At 42.7% G+C, this 23,541-nt stretch overlaps 3 protein-coding genes across 6 annotated transcripts; all 3 read right to left on the minus strand.

Moving 5' to 3' along the window:
- Positions 1-584: 584 nt before the first annotated feature.
- Positions 585-7,214, minus strand: parvg (parvin, gamma). 2 transcript variants are annotated; one of them, XM_062461467.1, is made up of 13 exons: positions 6,504-7,214; positions 5,979-6,049; positions 5,804-5,868; positions 5,170-5,272; positions 4,911-5,051; positions 4,174-4,289; positions 3,938-3,993; positions 3,802-3,833; positions 3,643-3,704; positions 3,261-3,329; positions 2,990-3,091; positions 2,708-2,780; positions 585-1,517 (listed from the first exon to the last, which is right to left on the minus strand). In XM_062461467.1, exons 2-13 carry the CDS (start codon positions 6,037-6,039, stop codon positions 1,444-1,446), a joined length of 954 nt encoding a protein of 317 aa, XP_062317451.1. In that variant the 5' UTR covers positions 6,040-6,049; positions 6,504-7,214; the 3' UTR covers positions 585-1,443. The 2 variants fall into 2 exon arrangements, with proteins under 2 accessions (XP_062317451.1, XP_062317452.1); XM_062461468.1 differs by having other exon boundaries at positions 5,979-6,430; positions 6,464-7,214.
- A 127-nt stretch (positions 7,215-7,341) lies between these two features.
- On the minus strand, positions 7,342-16,320 carry parvb (parvin, beta). Of its 3 annotated transcripts, none has more exons than XM_062461463.1 (13): positions 15,942-16,320; positions 11,384-11,473; positions 10,743-10,813; positions 10,537-10,639; positions 10,207-10,347; positions 9,780-9,895; positions 9,589-9,647; positions 9,397-9,416; positions 9,248-9,309; positions 9,102-9,170; positions 8,767-8,868; positions 8,589-8,661; positions 7,342-8,284 (listed from the first exon to the last, which is right to left on the minus strand). In XM_062461463.1, exons 1-13 carry the CDS (start codon positions 16,054-16,056, stop codon positions 8,208-8,210), a joined length of 1,098 nt encoding a protein of 365 aa, XP_062317447.1. In that variant the 5' UTR covers positions 16,057-16,320; the 3' UTR covers positions 7,342-8,207. The 3 variants fall into 3 exon arrangements, with proteins under 3 accessions (XP_062317447.1, XP_062317450.1, XP_062317449.1); XM_062461466.1 differs by lacking the exon at positions 15,942-16,320 and adding an exon at positions 14,621-14,639; XM_062461465.1 differs by lacking the exon at positions 15,942-16,320 and adding an exon at positions 13,197-13,343.
- Positions 16,321-16,517: 197 nt separating this feature from the next.
- On the minus strand, positions 16,518-23,360 carry hdac10 (histone deacetylase 10). The gene is made up of 21 exons (XM_062461469.1): positions 23,264-23,360; positions 23,069-23,154; positions 22,783-22,917; positions 21,249-21,345; positions 20,931-21,028; positions 20,674-20,778; positions 20,363-20,431; positions 19,817-19,943; positions 19,666-19,731; positions 19,526-19,585; positions 19,341-19,430; positions 19,124-19,230; positions 18,934-19,001; positions 18,584-18,824; positions 18,192-18,282; positions 17,991-18,076; positions 17,820-17,876; positions 17,634-17,715; positions 17,261-17,461; positions 16,933-17,092; positions 16,518-16,799 (listed from the first exon to the last, which is right to left on the minus strand). Exons 2-21 carry the CDS (start codon positions 23,131-23,133, stop codon positions 16,783-16,785), a joined length of 2,022 nt encoding a protein of 673 aa, XP_062317453.1. The 5' UTR covers positions 23,134-23,154; positions 23,264-23,360; the 3' UTR covers positions 16,518-16,782.
- Between the last annotated feature and the right edge of the window lie 181 nt (positions 23,361-23,541).

Genomic DNA, 23,541 nt, shown 5'->3' on the forward strand with positions numbered 1-23,541 from the left:
CAGACCCAAGGTTAAGCTCTGTCTGTAGCATTACAGACACATTAAGTGGTTTTTAATGTTGTCGTTGGATGATTTTGCCTGAAGCCCCTAAGAATGCCTGAGAATGCCCCAGTCTCTGTTATCACAACACCATCACGCTGCTATTTTAGGTCACATTCAGATAGCAACATGGCCTTAAACTCAGCAAGCAAAGCCAAGTTCAGAAAGAGAACCACAACTGCAGGAACTGCCAGCTAGCTAGATATTCATGTGTCTTCAGAGTGGTTGTGTTTGCTCGTGAGAGTTGAAGAAGGTCAGGATAACAATGTCTCTCATGACCAAACACATCCTCTGACGACACATGAAGAACCCGCTAGCCGGCAGAGGTCCTTCTCGTGCCGTTGGACCTTTGACATCAGCTCTAAACTGAGAGGAAAAGAGGAGGAAAGTGAGGAGTAAACTCGGATGGTCATCACCGGACATGCTGAGAACAACCCCAGGCTAGCCAGTTGGAGCACTCATCAGATTCTCTGCCATGGGTGTGAGGAGAGAGAGGCTTTGTGATGTTGAAGAAGCACAGCAAACTGTCCCCGATGTTTGTTCAAGTTTCAAGTTTATTTTTCAATTTGTAACAAGTAGAGTTACAAGTACATTGGAATTCTGCAAGAAAATACTGTTTTTTTCCAGCTCTTTATACCTGATTTACAGCCTTTAACCAATTCTACAGAACATCATAAAATACTCATCGACATTGGCTTTTAGTGCTGCCAGATTGAAGATGTGTCTATTAAACTACCTGTGACAGGGGGTTTTGGATCACAACATCTGACTGACATTAAACTGGATGCTTGATTTCAAATGTCGACAACTGCAAATGGGAGATGTGGCAGACAACCATATGGGACACAGAGTTGAAGGAGTAGTAAATTGGAAGGTCGATACAAAACGGCGAGTGAAGAAAGCCCATTCAGCTGACCTGACAGGACACTTAAGCTGTCTGCTGAATCAAGCCATTTACATGATGAACAGGAGGCTCCACAGCAACGCCCAACACAGCTTGCTGTCCGACTTGTGACATTGAGCTGTAATGAGCAACTGTTTCAATAAAGAAATAAAAGTACAACACAATTGTATCCTACCCTAGACTATCAGAAACTCATCTAGCAGTCTAGTAATAATGTATTTAAATTATCGCAGGGATACAAGGTTGAAGTCATTGCAATTACAGCACATCATTAAAAGGATGTATTCACACAATGTAAGCCATTTATATTACAAAACGATGTATTGAGAAATATATGCCGATTAACCTATGATGCTGTGGTTTTAACATCAAAGGTGAGTCAAGGTTTAACTTCTCCAACATGGTATGTAATGGGTGGTTGAGGCAGGGAATCCAAGGCTTCGCAGGAGACTTTTCAGACATCTACTCATCATCTCCTTCCCCCTAGCCACGCTTCGTGCTCACTTGGCTTTGTGCCTCTTAAATAGGCCATACAGGACCCTCAAGGTGGCTGATGCATCCTGGGAGATGATGTCTATTTGAGATACAAAGTCAATTGGGGATTATCTGCTCTGCAACATCAGCAATTTGACAGCATCGTGTTTTTACTGACACTCGAGGACGACATTTATTACACAACCTGTAAAGAGGCCAGGAATGAGGTCAGAAAAACAAAATGAGATGCAATCCAATCAGTATAGAGGGTATGGTAAGATCCAAGATTGTGTGTGTGAAGCATTAATTCACTTTTATGCACTATTAAGATCAACTTCAGCTCTGGCTGAGCTAATGAATGTATTCAGAGTGTGTCTGTAGTCCCTGAACGTTGTGATGCCTTATTCCATCAGAGAGATTACCCGGTAATTAAAAGGACACGAAACTCTAATTTAATTAGTCATTTGTTCCTTGATTAAATTTAAGGTGTTGATTCAACTATTCAGCAGCTCCTAATTCGAAACTTTAGAAATTAATATTACTATGTACTGGTTGGGAAAGTATGTTTGTTAATTCATCCCAGAGCACGAACAGAAAGTTATATTGAGCATCATCCGTAAATAGCCAATAGGCGTATAGGCAATGTAAAGAAAAGGGAGTTATATGCAATGCACAGACTCACCCACACATGCCTGCCTGACACACACACACACACACACACACACACACACACACACACACACACACACACACACACACACACCTAATGACGGAGATTGCAATAAGATTAATAAATATCTGTATCAATCCACAGACATCAAGTTGATATAGTCCTTCTCCCGTGTTTGTCCCTGTGAAAAACTAAAAATGAACGATTATGACCTCAGACTTAGCCAGTCACCCAAAGCAAAACATATCTGATACAGATTGCTCGACAACAATCCCATTGTATTCGACAACATTTCTCAGACACACATTCAAACCCAAAGCATTGGGTCTTAACTGATCAGCACAAATCCTGTCTCTCACTTGACATTAAAACTCTGTGGCATGCCGCTATCACCTAGATAAAGTTCTCTCACACAGGAAATCTTCTGAATTATTTTGATGTTTTTGTTTCCTGAAGTACTTCTCCATGCCCTGAAAACTGCTGTAGAATGCAACCATGGTTACAGTCCTCAGCTAGATACGAGTTGCTGTCTTGATGCCAGTTGGCACTTTAAGTCATCTGGCGGCAGGAGTGACAGTATGAGGCCAGCTGTTGAAGCCGCAGAATGTCAACGCGCTTACCTTGTGGGTCAACGTTGGACACCTCCAGCTCCAGGTCATTGAGGAGGTCCAGGGCTAACGTGACATTGTGAAGCTAGGCCAGGGAAAGTACATTGAATTGACATCAAAACACATGCCACACTACAAGTGGACTTACAATGGAAAATCCTAACATCTCAGAAAGGGGAGACATGGAACATGATAGCCATTAATAGCCAAATCCTTACATAGGGGACCCAAAGCCTTTGATAACAACGTAATCATTTCATCTCCATTCAGCATCAGTGTGTTGTGGATGCTCACCATCTCAGTGTGGCTCACGGGGGTGAGGTGAAAGTTACAGATGGGGAGGAAGAACCCCTCTAACTGCCCAATCAGCAGCAGAAGGATCACACCATCTGCAAACTACACAGGAACACAACACCGGCACAGTGATGTCACCCAGACAGGCTGAAGCAATGGCAGGGGAGTCAATCATTAGCTTTTCATTAGTAAAAAGTGCTAAGGGATCAATGTAGTAAGCGATCTGTAGAAGTAACCAATGAAAACAAGGCAGGAGTAGATGTTGACTCACCTGTTTCTCCAAGTCGATCACCTGCAGGCCCAGGGAGGACAAGTTCTGGTTGACAAAGTGCAGAATGGCCTGGAAAAAAAACGATGGCAATGTAACTATATTCATGTGGCAGAGGCTTTAATACAAAGTGAAATACAGGGGGGGATTTTAACCTTTGACTGATACCTCATGTTTTGCAGTCAAATGCTCTACTGTTGAACTATACCCCACTCCCCAATCATGATCTTAGGTCTTCTGTAACTGTGTGTCGAGCAATAGATCAAGAAAAGGTTTAACTTCTGAGCATTAAGATAGATGACGGGAAAATTCACTCCTGTTACTGCTTCAGATATACATGTTCTGCATGTGTGAACTGAACTATTCTAAAATAGGTCTGTATTACCTTTTTCACTGTGTGGACTTTGTGTGGGTCTAGCTGAAGCAGCTGATCAATAGGATGTTCTCCTGTACAGAGAAAGGCAAGGGTTACAATGGCTCAATGATGACTGGCAGTAACTACTTCAAATGGGTCCCATCTACTTGAACCGAATATTGCACTCACTGTTAGAACTACTCAGGGAGTCTATTGCATCACTGTTGACAAAGCAAGCAGATGAAAGTCAGTTCACTCAGCCATTTGATGGGAGGGGGAATAAGCAGCCTATAAATAAGCAGTTCATAGGCAGCAATTTACCAACCTTTCTTTGGTCAGGAACTCTATTTGTACGTCAGACTTGATTCCACTTCTGCTGACCTGTATGCAACAACAAAGGAATAACGAACATACCACTATACTATTCTATCTCCATGAAGATAATGAGGTCATTACTTACAACTTACTTACAATTACAAGATCCCCAGGCTCCATATACAATATTAAATCTATTTGAAACCTGGCCTCAGCTGAAGCACTTGAGATGAAACCCAAACTCACCTCAACCAGAACAACTTCCACACTCACATTCGAAGGCAAATCTAGATCGGGCTGAAAACACTTCACCATGGCAACCAGCAGATGAAGAGTGGCCAGGAGGTCTCTGCTGTGGATGACTGACATGGACAACAGAAGAAAAGAAGAAATCATTTTTCATTCTGTAAACATGAAAGCCCCCCTTTCATCTCACTGGCACAAGAAAACAAAGTAATATCCACCAGTGATGATTAACATGCTGCCCTGTAGCGCTGCCATATCCACAACAATAATCCTTCTCAGTTGGTGACAGGAAACAGACAACACCCTAGGGTGAACATCAAACCTTACCCCCGAAGCCAAACGTGTTCAAATGTATCTTGTGTACACTTTCCTCAAGGCTAAAACAACACTGATATGTCTGCATTGTTAAGATGATCTTGTGATGTTTCTACAACATTTAAACAACATTATGAGTTTTCGCAACATTATGGCAACCCTGTGATGTTTCTACAACATTTAGACAACATTGAGATGATAACCCAACATTAAGACAACATTGGGATGATAATACAACATCTAGAAAACTTTGTGATATTTCCTCAACTTTTAGACAACATCAGGATGTTTCTACAACATTGGGATGTTTCATCAATATTAAGACAACCTTGTGATGTTTCTACAACATTATGATGTTTCAGTAACAATTTGACAACATTCAGATGTTCCTACAACGAGACAACATCCTGAGCATGACTCACGTTTGACGCTCCACTTGATGGTGCTCTCCTTGAGTTCTAGCCTCTTGTTGAGAGCTTCCAGAATGATCTCCAGCTTGTGGATCTGAGCAGCGCTCGTCACAGCTATCTCATCCACGGGCAGCTGCACCCCTGCTAGCCTGACTACAGACAGCACAGACACACAACAGATCAAACAACCAGAGAGAAAAACAAATCAATATGTGTGTGTGTGTGTCTATGTGTATATGCACATGTGTTTGTGTGTGTGTGTGTGTCTCACCCAAGAGATGATGAATCACCAGCCCATCAAATATGTCTTCTTCTAGATGTTGGACCACAATGTGCTCGTGCTTTAAAGAACTGTTGATCCAATCAACCAAGACCTGTAGAAGGTTTTCACTGTAGGAGTGTGTCATGTAATTGAGATGCTATGTGCTAATCTAAGGTAGCATCTAACAGAATTCCACATAACTGAGCAGCTATCCATGAACTTTCTGTTTTTAGGGGTCATTCCGAGCACATCTTTTCATATCAAATTCTTTCAGAGAACTTAAGGAAATTCTACCCTCACAGATTGCATCAGGTTTTGTGATAACTCTGTTCTGTCTTACCATCTTCTGAGATAAAGATGTTCATTAAAGTTTCACTGATCTCACCACCTCTCTCAGCATGAGACTGCAATAGAACTCAGATGAATACATGTGTAAAGATTGTCCTCCTGATGTATTTTCTGTCATGACTGTGAAATGATCTTCAGCCCAAGACAAAGGAGAGCGTAGTGATGTTGTGTATGAAACTGTTACAAAGGCTTCTGCTTTGGATAGTACAATCTTCATATCTGGATTGTGCTGTATATGGAGTATTATATTTTTTTGTCACTGTCTATGTACACTGTATATTTTTTTACATCTTACCTCTTTCAATTTTTCAAGTTTGGGGTCTTGCAAAGATGAGGGTTGAATGATCTTTCTCTTCTCCCCTGTGTATTAAAATTGATAATAGTTGAATTCATGACAGAATGAAAGTTAGGTTTTAGGCAAATCGATAAATGGCAAGTCGGTTAATGTCCGACTCCAAATAATAACTCACCGTGAAAACTGTCAATGGTGTCTTTCTCCTCCTGCTGTGAGTCAAACACGTTTCCCTCCATCTTTCTCTTCCTGAACAAGACATTTTTCGTAGTGCAGCTTCTGAGATTGGTTAACTTTAAATAGTTCAAACAGTTCTTGTCTGGTTTGCTAAACTCACTTCCTTTGCTCTTAGTTTACTTTCGTTTTCACTGAACACAACATTCTAGTCAAAGTTGGTGACCCTTGCACATGTATAACATCCAGCACTGCTACTGTCTGTATTTAGCTGTGACACTTCCTCTACTTATGTCCCTAAACAGACAAAATATAAAAGAAAACTGAAAAGAAACACATTCTGACAAAACACTAACATGAATGAGATGCACTTTGACCATGAGTCTGTCAAACTCTCCTAACCAAAACTTGAGTTCAGCTTTTCTGAGCATGTATTTCTTTGTGTTGCAGTCCTCTCTGAGGGAATTTCTCCGTAAGGTTGACAGAAACTCAGTGGAGTAACAACAAAAGTATTTTAGAATAATCTTACCTTCAGAGCGACAGAAGTGAACAGACAGAATAAGGGAACTTCTGCTTCCTGACTGACGTCAACCCTGACACCTTCAAAAAAGCCAACACAGTGAAACTCATCTAGCCTGACAACAAATGACAACAATTTCTGAAATGTTGCATTAAAAAAAGTTGCCTTCATTCAATTTGAAAACTAAAACCTAATTGAAAACTCAAAACCAAAGTCTAAAAGAAGTGCATAGCATAAATCGGAAAACAGACAAATGTGGTTCAGAAGAACACTTCCTCTTTACGTTACTGTGGTGTAGACATATCCTGAGAGTTTCCTGATGAGGACATTCATGTCTATATGATGCATACAAGCTTGGACTCTTATTCCACCACGAGAGGAAAAGGTAAGGACACTTCACTTGATAGGACCAAACACATTCTTCTCCAACCCCACTTCTGGTCACCACAAATGAATGTGACACAGTCTTGCCCTGTGGCTACAAGGCACTCCGCACACATCTCCATTTGAGACTGGCATTATCAATGTTTTGTGGTCTTGCCCCCAGCAATCCGCAATCATCTGTAGACAGATAAAACACACGACACACTATGCACGCTCTCTTGTGCCTACGTCAGAAAAGGAAGACCTTCCATCACCTGCGGGAAAGCACAATTTGGGGAAGGAAACGTTGCTATGGTAACCAAGGGGCACATACAAGAAAATAAAGTCTGAAAATAAAACCATAATTCCACTGACTAAACCTGAACCGTTGGTCTTTTGAGATCTAAGCTTGCGATCACAAAGAACAACAAGCCACCAGACAAGTGGGACACGTACCATTAAACAGAACACGTTCATCTGCGGACATGGTTGAAACATTGAAACATTTATTTCTTGACGGTCACATCCACAGGCTAACAACAACCGAGCAGCAAAGCTTTCCTGCTGAAACACGTACATCTCCTCTGCTTCTCATCCCAACTTGACTCACAGCCTCTCAATAATTCAACCTGGGTCTAAAATGCATGAGAGGGTCTCTCTGCTCTGGGGCTGCACTGTGTTCAGAGCAGGAGGAAGCTCCACTGAGACCACTCTGAAAGGAGGATTACTGAAAAGCTACTCCATGGCCCGCTCCGTGGCTCGGAGAATAACATGGCACTTAAGGCAGAAGGCAACAGTGCTAGCAACAGCTAGGAAATACGGCTCTACAATCAGTTGGGAGCATTCTGAGAGACGGGGGTCGAGGGTCGGAGATGGAGTATGTCATATTCATATCTTGCAGAAATACAATATTCAGCAAGCCATTCAAGCAGTGAATCACAGTCATAAGCAGTAGTGGCTCTTTGCATAAAATAACTCGGGGTGTTCTTCAGTTCATAATAACATGGCAAACAAGGGCATCCGTATTCTTCCCAGTGCTGACACAGTTCAGGCACGTAGCAAAAGATTGGAGGGGTGAGGCTTAGCCTTAGCATACAGAACGTCTTAAATAAATACTGACATTTAGAGTGATTAAATACTAACATTAAGAGACTCCTCAGGCCATTCCACCTGGATCTGTCCAAGTCCAACACAACGCTCTAGTGAGTACAGAGCACAAAGAAAGTATCCTGTATCCAGTATCGTGTTTTGTAGGATATAGTCCCAGTGTGAACTCCGGGTCCAGATTTCCATAGCGTGTGGATTTAGAGGAGGTTCCACCCTCTGTTATAAGCAGTGTCCATCCATGGCTTATTCAGAGTTCTTGTAGTTGGTGAACAGGTTGTACAAGACCCTCAGAGTGGACTTCAGGTTCAAGTTGACGACGTCTGTAAGAGAGATATGATGTGATAAGTCATATGAGGTGGTTTATTGAGGACTTGGGAATGTTTAGTGAGCGAGTCACTAAGAGACCATTCTCTTCTCCGTCAAGGCAAGGCTGCCCCCTGCTGGACACCTGCACACCATAACATACTTGCGTTTACATTTTACATGTTATTCATTTAGCAGAAGATTTAACTGCATCAGGGTTATAAAAAGTTATATGTTATGAATCATTTGAATCCTCAAAGGCCACATAGAATTGATCTGCAGTCTCTTATGTGGTACTTCCTGTGAATGTCCCCTTCTCACCTTCGGGTCTAGCTTTGGGTTTCTTCAGTCCTCCATCTTGCATCAGCTCAAAGGCAAACGCCACATTGTGGACCTGCAGGAAACAGGCAATAGAATCCCAATGGGAATTCGGCAAATAAACAGCAACAATGATGATAAAAACATTTTTTCAAAGAGAATGTCTTTGTAATAAACTCACCTTCTGTTCAAAGCTCTCTGGCGTCAGGAAAAAGTTGTAGAGGGGGACAAAATAGTCTTCCAGCAGCCCCATTAACAGCACCAGATACACACCATCAGCAAACTACACAACAGATAACACAAGAGAGGACACACAAGAAAGCACAGCAAATATGTATCATCTTCCAAAGATGCAACAATGATTAATTGCATTTAATTGTAAATTGTATTTGTTTAGCAGACACTTATCCAAGGTGACATACAAAAAGTGCATAAAGTAAGTAAAGGAGGAGATCAGATGTGCATCTTTCTAACAGTAAGTGGGAGTCATTAGAGATGTATTACTTGACGTCCCACCTGAGACTCCAGCTCTGTCACCTCAAGGTTCAGCTTGTTCAGGTGTTTGTTTACAAATGTGATGAGCGACTGGTGAAAGGAGACAAAATGGCACGTGAATCACTGAGAAAACAAAAACTGTGGAAACAGGAAGTCGGATGACTTACCTTTTTGACAACGTTGAGTTTGTCAGGGGCGTGATCCAGGAGTGTGTCAAAAGCATCCCTATCTAAGATTAAATGAAAGGTGGAATCAAATGAATGCTAACATTTAAATGGACCACTCATTAATCAGTAATTGAACAGAAGTAACTTACCAAATCGACCCATCATCATCCTAGAAAAAGAAAACACATGAGGCAGAGTCATACCAGTTGTTAGTGTTGGTGGTTACCACCAACACTAACAACTACTTGTTTTCACTACAGGTATAATAAAAGAACAACATCACAGCTATTTTCTGCGACGTCCACACTGGACCTTGGATAAGGACACCCAACGTGTCTTACTCTGTAGTGCTAGTTAGCTCCTTGGTCACATGAGACGTCTGCAGTATGCCCTCTCGTTTCTGTCTTCCCAAGAAGGGGTGGGGGAACAAAACAACGGGTTCAATATACCTTACACGGCAGCCAAAGTAGCCAAAGTAACAAAACTTGGTCAGCCAGGTGTCAGCCAGAACTGTGTAGGTGTGTTTCCTCACCTTGACCACCACCACCTGTACAGACACGTGCTCAGGCAGCCGAATGGGAGCCAGGAAGTGCATAGTAAGGGCCACCAGCAGGTAGATGATGGACACCAGGTTTTTAGAATGGATAGCTGTAAAGAACAGCCAGAAGAAGGCACTATTGGGACTCCATTTTCCACAAAACTTGTCTGTCCTGTATATCTTCTTGGCCAAAAACTACATTTCAAGATAAGGTACAATGCGAACGACAAAGAGTGATCGTTTTTGATGGAATGTCATTACAAAAGCAGACTTTCAAAGTCACATTCATAAAGAACGACTGAAAGTGCATTATAGCATGACGGTTTCTGATTGAATGACACACAGAATGTGGTAACGGCTGCATGGAAGCCCGTGGTCCAGAGGTCAGGCTACAGCAGTCAGCGAACAGACGTCCACTCACAGTCCACACTCCACTCGATGGACCATCCGTGAGGCTGGAGCTGCTCGTTCACGGCCTCCAGAACCATCTGGAGTTTTTGCTTCTGGCCGATCTCAGACTGGGTCACCTCCGCTACGTTCAGCTTCCTTCCACACAGCTTCTCTGCCGTCAGGATGAGGAAGAAACAAAGGCCAGCATTTTCAGACGGCTACACACAGCCACAGACAAAACACAGGATATAAGACGAAGGCACATACAAAAATATTTCCTCACATAAACGTACACATTAGGCATAGAGAATACAGCCCCACAAACATCTCTACACACTATCCAAATCCATCTATTTCTTACCAAATAACTTCTGAAGCACTTGCCCATCATAGCAATCTTCTTCCAGGTCTTTGACAATGATCCTGTCCTCTTCCAGCTCATTGTTGATCCAATCAATCAGTACCTGCACACACACACACACACACACACACACAGAGACAGGATCAGAACTCCGATCGATGTCAAAACACACCCTAACACTGGGGATACTGAGGGCTGTGACCTACCTTCTGAAGGTCTTTGAATTTAGGATTTTCTCTGGATGTTGGGTCCAGCATGTTCCTCTCGGCATTCTCTTCTAGCAAAGACATGACAGAGAGCAACTCTTAGCTGATGAGCCAAAGAAAGACAGTGGAACATACAATACACACAGATGGAGAGTGTGTCTTACACATTTACAGTTTTGAAATGAGTAACTCCTTTTATCTGTCACATACATAAGCCCCCCCCCCCCCCACACACACACAGCTTCCCATCAGTCATCTCTAAACATAGTAAGTGATTCGGAAAAAAAGGGTGTTGTCCTCGCTCCACCCTTCATGCATTGCTCTTCTCTTGTTTCATTTCCTCCTTCTGAAGTCACTCACGGTAGTCAGTCCCCTCCTATCACCCAGTCACCATCAGTCACCTCTTGCCTGGTCGCTCATCATCGTGCCCGGTAGCTGAGATGGGGTTACTTTGCGATGCGGCTAAGTAAATACAGACTATTCCTTGAATCTTACCGCTGAAACACGTTTCGAACTGTGCACCTCTGATCTTTGATCTTCAGTTGTACTTTATAGGTGAACTATTTATAAGTTGCTGAAAATAGTGTTTGTGTTGTCTTAAACAGCAATTGTATGAGCATTGGCGTTAGCCTGTTGGTTACCTAGCAGCGTGTCCTCAGGGTGGATTTCGGTCCCAGAGGGCAGCATGGGGGCATTGATGGCATTCTTCCCCTCTTCAGTGAGGTCACTCACTGGGTACAGGCAGGGGAGAGTGAGACACCATTAGATACATAGACATTCTCGGGGAGAGAAAGAGAATGCGGGAGAGAGAGGAGAAAGAGAGAGAGGGAAAGGAAGATAGAGAGAGTGAGAGACAGTGAGAGAGAGAGAGAGACGGAGAGAGAGTGAGAGAAAGAGACGGAGTGAGAGTGAGAGACACAGAGAGCGCTTCAGTGTACCTCCTACTCAGCTGTTTGTTGGTCACTCATGCCACACTCATCCCTGAATGCATCATCACCCTCCTCACCTCCTGGGTACTGTAGGTCTTTACTTCTGTAGTTCTATACCCTATTAACACCATCTGCTACAGCCTATACGTGCGAGTACATGCATATCGCCACCAAGTACCAAGGGACAATTAGGCACTTACCCACTGCAGGGTAACCAATCAACCAGTCCATTCTGTACAGTGACACAAATCCATTATGAAATTGGAAAAGCAAAGGCAATGTTGAGTATAAAGAGTTTTGCGTTTTGGAGTTGCACCATTGCTTCAGTATGGTATAGCTGTAGCATAGATCCTTTCTTAGATGCAAATGGCAAGCCTTCCCAGTCAAGCCTATCTGTTTGGGATTCCTCTAGCTCTGTCTCTGGGGGTTATAGATCAAATACTGGCCTTGTACCCTAGCAGACGCAGTCCTTTCATCTTCCTAAACATTAAGGGCTGCGTTCAACAGAGCCAACCCAAGTCTGTGACTAAGAAGCCGCTTTAATGGAGAATCTACCAATACATTCACTCAACCCAGCACTCGCTTTGATTTGTGTCTGGTACCAGTCACAGGGAGTTGATTTCCCGGCCAGAGCCTAATCTCACCGCTTCAGACAAACTATCTATGCTTAATCTATGTCTGGGGAAAGGATACAGAGAGTGGAGAGTCTGGGTGGAGTACTCTCTACAGATTTAGTCTGATCCGTTGTTTACCACCAGTCCTTGCCAGAGGGTAAACAGTGTGGCTGCATCAAACCACAGATCAGTATTTCCTTCATAATTACAGGCCTGTCCGCCTTTAATCGTAATAGAGCCATTTCCCTGGCTGTGTCCAGTCCATCTGTCTCTCTGGCTGTGTTCAGTGCCTCTGGCCCTCTGGCTGTGTCCAGTGCCTCTGGCCCTCTGGCTGTGTCCAGTCCATCTGTCTCTCTTACTGTGTTCAGTGCCTCTGGCCGTGTCCAGTCCATCTGTCTCTCTTACTGTGTTCAGTGCCTCTGGCCGTGTCCAGTCCATCTGTCTCTCTTACTGTGTTCAGTGCTTCTGGCCCTCTGGCTGTGTCCGAGCCACACTGGTCCATTAGTAGCACCAGCATTGTCTCACACGTCCTTGCCAAAAGCAGTAGTACAAAACATGTAGACAAACACTGCAGCAATGAAAAGGTTCCCACATATTTTGCGGAAACACCATCTTCCGACAATCTGCTATATTGGTTGTATTTATATATGTATATATATAAAAACCTCAAAAACCTTATGACAAATAAGATTTTTTCTAAAGATCTTAAAATGTTACAAATATGGCCCATGTAAAGTATGTCTCTCATCAACGATGAGGCGGAATAAGGAACAGCATTACAGTCCATGCAGGCACAGAGGTAAATACAATACAATAGGTTGTAAATCATGCTTCCAACCATGCTTATTCATGGTTCCCTCGAAGCCCTTTAGTGACCTCAAACACCATTACAACCATATCAACAGAACTACCTTGTTTCTTCCTCTTGGTCCCACACAGGAGTCCAGCCATGTCCACAAATATACAGCTCTTGGAACGGAGGTAGCAGCTCGTGAAGGTAGAGTGTGTGTGTGTGTGTCTGTGTACATGGGGTGCAGCCGGTGGGTCTAGGCAGCGGCAGAAGCGTCATTGCGTGTTTATTTCTGTCACAAACCCCCACCCACCCATGCGGTCTGGTTACAAGAGAGGGGAGAGAGAGAGAGAGAGAAGGTGTGTGTGTTGTGCGTGCGCACGCGCGTGTGTGTGTGTTTATGAAGGGAGAGGGGAGGTCTTCGAGAAAGGAAGAAGAAGTAGTAGAGCACAGCATCGGATCCCTGTTATACTCCAAAGTGGAAACAGAACTTGGCAACCTGGACTGGACAGAGGACCTGGAGACGCTGCAGCTGGCAGGTAGCATGTCTACAGCACAACAGGCTAACATTTTTCCGTTATAATTTTTTTTTTTTTTTATGTTATCTTCACTTAACTAATGTGTAGGAAGCCCAGATGGCAAACATTTAGATATGCTGGAAGAAGGAACACATTTAATTAGCTTTGCTTCATTAGATAATCAATCATGCAGGAAATGTAGCCCTCTTAATTGAATTACAATAACTCAATTCTAACCCAAGGCCTTCTCGAGGTATAAATCTTTTTACAGCTTTGTTGCAGGCATTGTGCAAAACATTGTGCAAGGCAAGCATTGTGCAAAACTAAATTCATTAGCAGAGTAGTCTGAGGCAATGACCTCAGTCACAACAGCAAAAACACCAGCATTCAAATGCATAGTCCAAAGCTTGTCATGGTGCACATCTATTCAAATCTACCTTTACACATTTCCCTCCAAGTTTTATCCAGAAGAGTTCCAATGCTACCGAATGGGACATGATGTGTAACATGGAGGATATGGTGCAGTGTGGAGACAGAGCTGGCCTTAAATTAGCCCCTGGGTATTCATGCCAGCAATGATCAGGAGGACTGACTAAACATCCACAGTCATACATTCAGTGTCACATGCCAGGAGCGATGACACAGTCACACCACTAGGGGCTTCTCGGGTGGCCCAGAGAGACACTGTCCCACCCCGGACCACAAACTGGGTGTGAAAGTTACTAAAACGTTGTTCATAGAGAGCCTAGAGGTCATTTATTATTGTTGCAGTCATTCAAAACACTACTTATAAATTGTATCAACGCTGATATGTAGAATAGATCATAGTAACTAAGACCAGTAGCTAAAATAGCTTGAGTGTATAATATCAACTGAGCAAATTGTGTGGAAAAACCCTCCTCTCTTCCCAAGCTTAACCTAGGACAATGCTTGAATCAAACAGTCCTTAATTATCCAACAATAATTCACAGAAAACACTGTGTAAGTATATACCTGTATAATCTGGGATACACAAAAAGAGACTTACTTGCTGTAAATAAGTGGTCTGTACACTACAAGGGTTTGGGAGCAGAAGTCTTCTTTTCTTAAAATAAAAACACACTGCAAGTGAACTCCCATCCTTCCTTTTTAATAGAGACAGTGACTTGCACTTTCATAGCCCCTTTATCACTTGCCTGTCCATTGCGAGTGAGTGACACTATCATTTGAGGAAAAAAAGACACACTTCCCTTCAGTTTATCTGGAGACAACGGCCATTGTGAGTTCTGGCACTACAGGAATCTGAGAAGTTCCACACTTAGCTCTAATCGTACAACCTTGCTCATCTATTTGCCACAGTCTGTGGTTACTTCCCCAAATCTGAAAGCATCAGCTGGAAAAGTGGGTTCTTTGTGAATTCTGTTATGGCTAATGCTGTTCCCCCAATATATTCAGGAATGTAAGTAGGCCTATATATATATAGTTGTGACATATAGTCTTGGGATTGGCTCTCATCACATTCTCCATACCGGGGCAGTCTAAACACAGCTATGACAGCACTAGGGAGTTTTGTGTTCCACTCCTCTCTTTCTGGTACAAGCGGCCACATCACCTATAGAATTGTTGTGTTGACTTGGAATTTATTGGGGTTTCCCATTCTCCTACTGTTTGAGCTCCTTATGAGGAGAATGACAAACACATGGCTGGGAACACACACACACAGACACACAAACACACATATAGGCGTCAAACCTTGCAGCTGTCCATACTAGACAGAGGGGGGGGGGGGGGGGGGGGAGAAGGGAGGTGGTGGTGAGACTTCAAAATAGCATGGTAAATAAATAATAGAGATAGCGTAGTATAAAAGTTTAAAACCCCAAAAGCTAATTATCATTCTAGACCAAACAAAAACTGGAGGTAATCCTATTACAGCTTATCTTCATAACCTTGCATTCCTGGCAAGGGTGACATGTATCTATTTATGTGTATTACCTCATGTGGAATGCCAGGCAGCTTTCTTTGTGAGTGTCTCACGCACTCTTTCTACAATTGAACCGTCTACAGTTCTCTAAAATTAGCTTTATTCACTTAACGGAAATTAAACCCTAGCCTACTCCATAATCATAGTCATGGAATTGGGTGAAAGCCATACATGTTGGATAATTATAGATCATATATAATTTGCACTCAATTTGTATAGTAGGTCCATGCAAATGTAGACAACTATTCATTATGCTTTAAAGCTATTTAACGATAGCTCAAGAAAATGTTGATACAGAACCATGGACAGTTACATGCAAATAACCTACGTAATCATACTATCCATATCGATGACAACTACGGCCGATTATTTAACAGCTCTCAGTTACCTTCTTTACACTTTTTCTTTCGAACCAGCGTTCCTCCTAGTTTCCCAAGAAAAGATTCGTCTTTTTTCATCTTGCCCGACTGTGAGGTTGCAGATCTAGATGGAGCTGCAGACATCTTCGTACAACTGTTTGCGACTGTAATCTAATTCAATATGAAAGCCCAAAACGGATTCATTCAGTAACACCTGGATTTCGCAGACCTAAAAATAAACTCGTAGCCTTAAGGTCTTGAAATCTACTTTACAGACACCGGAGACGGCAACAATAGGGTAGAAAGAGAACACCGATTGTTTGGCATCAGTATTCCCGGATGAGTCATTGTATGGGAAGGCTATGCTTTTATCTACCGTACCCCACAGCGCCAGTCAATGGCTGGATGAAGGATAAAGCAGGCTATCCCGTGAAAGCGAGGGAGGATGACCGTGGGAGAGCCTGTGACCACCTGCCATGATGCATATCTTTGGGTGTGTTTAACACAACGGCTGACTTAACAGAGTTAGCAGACATTTTTATCCCAAGCGTTAGGTAGGAGAAGTGGAACCAGCAAACCACACGCATTAACATGCCAATTCATCCACCATTCTGACATTTAATAGGAGAGTTTACAGAATACAAATCAAATACTTGTATAGGAGGGATAGGCCTACAATTTTAGCAGAAAGTTTACAAATTAAAATAAAAGTGTCTAACAATTGTAGGCTAACAATTGACAACTGTGCTACCAATTAATATTATTTAATATTAATATTACACACATTATGAAAACTGTATCAAAATTGAAAATGTAGGATCTTGCTGGTTGTAAATCACAGGTGTGAACGTGGTCATCTTGGTCCCTGGGTCATTTTTCTGATATTGCTGTCAAGAAATCAGGTCAACAATACAAGAGTTACAAAACATCTTCATTTGTATTCATAAAGTGATCACACCTTATAAATATGTCTCAGATTGCTACGAACTTGTTTTGTATTTGGGTTTGTTACATCCTAACCTGTGGTCTGCAGTAGCTTCCAGCTGGTCTGCAGCCTCTGTCTCTGTCTCTCTACTGCCTCAACATCTTCAGGTGGGGGGGGTCCTAGGGGGCCCAAGGAGGGCACAGGGTCCCCTTGAAGAGAGGCTGCGGTGCCCCTTAGAGCCTTCTCCTCCCCCACCTAGAGTACCACAGAATATACAGTTATAGAATACAAGAAAATATATTTTTCATCTGGACTGCACTGTATTAGAATATATACGTAGAATAAATACACAGATTGTAATGTTTTAATAATTTAGGATGAACTCCCAGTGAAGTCCTGTATTGATTGTATTCTCACTCCCACCTGTAAGAGTACCAGTGTGTGCCCCTGTGCCAGCCCCTGGAGCAGGCTGGTGAGCTGGGCCCAGGCTGCCTCCCCTACCCCACAGCCAGGCGATCGGGCAAGCAGGACCAGACCAGGGTCATACTCGTAGGCCAGGGGCAGGAGCAGGCCCAGCACTGCATGCATGAGCCCGGCTACGTCACTACGGTCCTCTGGTGGAGACTACAAGCACACACGCACGCACGCGCGCGCACGCACGCACGCACGCACACACACACACGCACACACACACACACACACACACACACACTTTGGATTTCCCAGGACCAAAACAAGTGCCCACAGTTCAGGAAACAATGAAATATTTGTGTGGATGAGTACTGAATCAGTTTACCTTTTTCAGACACACAGAGACTTTATACTGGGATTTCTGCTCTCCTGACTGCCCCCTGCTTATCTGCACGAACAGCATTTTCCTACAAGACAGGAGATGCCAATAAGGATTCTATAATACTTTACATCCAATGCAAAACATCTGATATTACTAGACAAGTTAACGCTATAGGAACCAAATACTCACCCCTCTTCTGTGCTGTAGGTTGTGACGTCCTCCTCCCCCACAAACACCACTAGGACCCTGCAGAGAATAAATGCATCCAGATGTCTGTGTGTTTACATGAGCTATACCCCACATATTGTCTGTACTGTGGGTCTAGTATTGGAAAAGGTCAAAGGTTATCATTTCAAGTACCGGTTGGTAAGTGACTCAGCAGCATGCTTAACAGCACATGAAATTGCCACGGGAACATGAGGAACCAGCGCCAAACCATTCCGAATCTGAAACATGTTAACTGGTTAGTCAGAACAATATTCAATTTCCATTTTTCATTTTAGCACTATATTAGTATTCATGGAAATGATCTGAGCGGAAAACAACAAAGGATGTTCTCACCTCATTTTTCTTCATTTTTTCAAAAAGAGTAATAACACTGTAAAGGGTCTTGAGAGATGCTTCATCCACAGATTTTTCAAAAAGGTCATTCCTTTTTCAATTAAACAACAGTACAATGTAAATAAAAAGGATAATCATAGAAAATCAAGTATTGTTGTAGTAAGTATTGTATTCAGCTGGAATCATAACAATTCTCATTTGAGACAAATTCCAGTGTTTCAATTGATTACAAAATGTACCTAATTTAACTCATTTGTCCACGGACATATTAAATTGGTGTACATCTTGTTCATGGTCCTTGTTTATGGTAGACTATTTGGTCCTTGTAGAATTACATATGACAATGAATATTTTATAATACAAATGTAATCAGACCAATATTTAATGCAGACCTCAGTGTCTGCAGTATGTCTGCTGCAGGAGCCAGGGAGGGTTCCAGCAGATCACATCCCTCCAGAGGCTTCACCTCAGCTGGCAGTACTGCAGCTGTACGGGATGGAGGGACCAGCCTCAATGGAGACTCTTGCCAGACAACCATCTCCTCCTCCTTCTCTCCATCTTCTGCCTTCCCGTTTCCTTCTCCCTCTGTCTGTTTACAGCGTTTGGTACTGGGCTCAGAGATGGGTGGAGCCTCTGGGGGAGACAGTGTTACTGGGTTTGTAAAAGGCAAAAAAAATGATGTACGTTAAGATTGAGTGAGTGGTGTGTCTGATGGGTATAGGAGTGCGTTGCCTTCCTGTACCTGCATGTTTGAGGCAGTCCCAGTATGGCTTATGTGCTGCCCTGACACACTGAATAGACTCCAGAGCACTGAAGGGAGTCGAAGACGTAAATTGAGCTAAACATCAGTACTATCAACACTACAGGACACGTCATTAAGGGTACCATACTTTTTGATTGACACAATATATATGATTGATAACTGAGCAGACCTCTCACAGGGGCCAATCAGCTCTGACGGTTGGGGGGCGGGATCTCCGAGCAAGGTTTGGACCGTCTGGCATACTGATTGGGCGAGAGAGGTCAGGTTGTACCCTCCCTAGAAACCAAATGATTTGTAGTGAAGTATACAACAGTAACAGTCTTCTTGGTATATTTTATTATCACCATTGGCCGCTGAGTTATTTTTTTCAGCGGCATCACACTTACCTCAAGCACTGCACACAGTCTACCCCCAGCCAGGGACATGAGGAGGTGGGTGAGGTGGGCAAATATGTCTGGGGTGGCACACATGTGTCCCTGGAACATAGAATGTACACAAAGGGTTAGAAAAAAAAGGTTCTTCTGTGGTGTACTGTTGCAACAGGCCTTATTTGGAGGTTAGACTGACTGACCTCTGGATCACCTATGGCCGAGTCGAACCCTGCACACACCAATACCAAATCTGGACAGAACTGAAACAAGCAGCATGAAATGTGTTATTCTCAGATCCCTAAAGTAAATACAGAGATTGTTCTCTATCGCATGAACTCACCTCGTATGCCACAGGTAGGAGGACATGAAAGAAGACTGACAGATAGTCACTGTTTTCCATACCAACCTGAAACCGAAACAAAGGTGAAAATAGCAAGGTTATCATATACGATTTTGATGAAGAATACATGAAAGTAGTTGTGGGGCCTTGCCTTGTTCCAGGGAACATTGATGTTGAAGCCAGCTCCTTTCTCCTTGCCTACACTGTCATAGTCTGACTCTCGAAGTTTGGGCCAGAAGTCTTGGTGCTCATAGCGGTGCCAGGAGAAGTAGAGGACACTGGGAAATGGAGTATGCAAATATCAGAAGTGATAGTAAGCCAGAATAGTAATGATCTTAGCCTGAATATAATATATGTATTATTATTATTACAATGTCCAATGTGATCAGTGCTGGTCCTTGCTATAGGCGACATAGGCAGCAGCCTAGAGCGGCATGAAGAGGGGGGCGGCGATTTCCCAAGTGCATCCAATTAAATTAACCCTCCCGCTGTCCTTGAGTTTCAAACGCACTACCAGCAGGAGGCGCCAACCGCGGCACAGCATATGTATGTGTTGTGGTTGGCGCCCTCTGCTGGCATTAAAAAGTGTGGCTAGGGTTAAAGGTGGTGGGGGGGGGGGGGGGGGGCGCCAGGGGTAAACCTTGCCTAGTAGGGCACCAAATGTGCTAGGACCGGCACTGAACGTGATGAATCTCACCTTGGGTCATCCTCAAAACTGTACTGCACCCCTTGTCCGTGATGTACATCCCAGTCCACAATTAGCACCCTAAGAGTGAGATAATGATTGCCCAAAACATTCAGGAATGTCAGTGTAGATGAACAAAATCATGTACGGTAAGGCCATCTTTATTGTACCCTGGGGGGGGTACAATAAAGATGGCCTACATACTGCTGGCTTGTTGCACAGCCAGCAGTATTTAGCAAAACATACACAACAAAGAAAACATAATATTACGACTATAAAATCACAGTCGTAAGTAGGTTAAGCTCTACCCACCTTCTCCTTACCTTTTAACATTGTGGTGCTTTTTAGCATAGTGGGCTGCTATAGCTACATTGTTGAACACACAGAAGCCGTTAGCAGCACTACGTTGACTGTGATGTCCTGGAGGTCTGGAGAGAGAAAATTAATAAGGGTAAAAACCAACTACCGGATACGTGAGGTGAGCCCCTAGACTCAAAGAACAGCATTCTGGGAGATGTAGAACAACACAATTGAGATTTACGGTAGCTGATTCTATACTCTCTCTATGATGAGGACTCACCTGACCAACGCCATGCCGTTCCTCACCTTCCCTGTCAGCACACTGTCCACCAGCTGGAGTGTGGCACCTATAGCCAGCTTGGCACAGTGGTAGATGTTCTGAAGAAAACAACAAAAGACACATCATTCATTCAAAGTCAGTCAGTGAACCATGTCTGCTCAACCAATGCCAGGCTTTCTAATGTATTTAGCACCCTTCCTTTGAAAGAGACAAGACACACATTTACACTACACCATTTGCATACTGCCATTCTACCATAACAATTAAAATATTGTACACTGTATTTATAGTGTGTCTTCCAGAAAGTGTTCATCTCACTGGGTGGAAGTAGACATCTCCATACTGCTGGGTAAAGGTCATCAGCTCTTCCAGGGTCATGTGAGGGGTCTTCTTGACAGCCTCCAGATACTCTTCACTGTGGGACAGATGAGCAGGAGATTAAAGATGCTGTAAAGCAGAACTGAAAATGAGTTGTAAGTTCATCACACCACAGAAGAATGTGTTGTTAACTACCCATCCAAATTAGAATGAAAAAAACCACACAGATAAGTATGTTAAATTAGGCTTTGAAATTGTGAGAAAAATCAGCAGTCTTCTCTGCTTGATACTGGGGGGGCGTGTCGCCTGAAGGAGCTGAAGCTCTGCTCCCTCGAATTTATTGAATTTAGCAACAACAGCAACAACTCGCTAAATCAATTGCAGATATCAGATCAGACCTACCTGCAGTCTCTGAGTGTTTTATGTGTTAATTACTTTGTCTTTGCATCGTACCAGCTGAGTAACAGAATGCAGGTTATATAAACCGTCTGTGATGTAGATAGGTTGGGTTTTGCCCCGCCTACACAAAACCTGAGCTGAAAACAGGTGAGAAACTGTTCAACGGTCTAACTCCACATATCTAGGGTTGCAAAATTCCGGGAATATTCAAAGTTGGAAACTTTCCACAGGAATTAACGGGAATATACGGGAATTAACGGGAATATACGGGAATTAACAGGAATTAACAGGAATAAACTGGAAATTTGGGGGTAATTTAACTGTATTTACCTTGTCATAAGCAGACATGCATGCAAACATTTATAATACAACTTTTGTGTGGACATACATACATCCTACTCTCACTGCTGTAAAAAGTTAGTCTACTGTATACAAATAAACTTGGTATTAAAATGAACATGGCTTCAGTTTACCAAGTAATCAATATGCTAGGTAATGACAAACATTGTTGGGAAAGTTCACTTTCTACATGAACTAGTTCAGTTCATTGTTCACAAATGTTTAATGAACTAGTTCAGTTCATAGTTCAAAATGTTTAACTAAGTTCACAGCTCCAAAAATGTCTCAGTATGTTGCTAGCTATAATTGAAATCTCTGTCTGCAATACCGCTCTTGGCCTCTACGCAATTCGGCGCTCTCACACTTGCCAGGCATAGGGCTGAAACATTCAGACGCGACACTGATGACTATGACGTTCAAAAACAACATAACATTTACGTTTAAGTTTATGTTTCTGGCAGACAATGTTCCCAACCAGCTGCATTCAGGGTCCAGCTGAGCTAGGCGTGCATAGTCTTGTTCTCAACTACATTGAAGTTCCCTGTTATATGGTTTTGCAAAAAAACTTTGGCACGTTTTTTTTTTTTCAAAATTCCCAAAATTCCCGTGGAAACTTTCCGGAAATTTACCGGAAACTTTCCGCCCCTTTGCAACCCTAAGTGCAACAAAGTTTTCTTGCTTTGCACATGATTTCAGCAACCCATTTCACATTTATATAATGTACTGAGAAGCAAATCATGGAATTCACAGCATCTTTAAAAGGAGGGATGTGTGTATGTCACTGTGTCAGACTAACCTGTGTGCCAGTAGAATCTCTGCATCAGTGGCCTGGCGCACAGGCACATTGACACAACGCTGGGCAAGGCCATTCTCTTCCAGAGCTTTATAGCTCACAGTAAGGCGTTCAGGAACCTCTATCTTACATGCTGGGCTAAAGAAAGCAGACACACGTGAAACACGTGAAAACATAAAATTCATACATTTGAATACACTATTTGAAATGCTGTAGAAACAAACTAAAGCAAACAAAAAATTGTCCGGTGGCGATATGAAGTCGATATTTGAATTAGATCAAGACTTACTCAACCCACAGAAGTTTATATTTGGTCATCTCCTCATCATATATCAGTGCAGTTCCCGACTTCATATTGGAATAATGTAGTAGGCACTGCAACAGAGAATAGCATCGTCAATGCAATGTGTATGGTTGCTGCATGGACTAGCAAGTAACAGGGTAGCAAACTGGCAGGATTTTTAATTTGCTTGTAGTCACATACCGAGAATTTAAATCTGCTTACAAAGAAATAACAACAAAATGTATAGCAACTTTATCAAAACATGTGAGAATAGGGCGTCGACATCTTTGTTTTGTCATGTGACTTAAACGCATTCACATAAAATTTACTTCAAGACCAAAATAACAAAAATACATATATAGTAAATACATGTGTTTTTATATGTTAATGACAGTAATAATCTAGTCGTATATGTTTCTCAGAGGTTTTAAAATAGGTAAATAAATAAAAATGTATTTTCATTGTCATTTCCTACTTCC

This window comes from Osmerus eperlanus, chromosome 5 (genome assembly GCF_963692335.1).
Source record: "Osmerus eperlanus chromosome 5, fOsmEpe2.1, whole genome shotgun sequence".
Lineage (NCBI taxonomy): Eukaryota > Metazoa > Chordata > Actinopteri > Osmeriformes > Osmeridae > Osmerus > Osmerus eperlanus.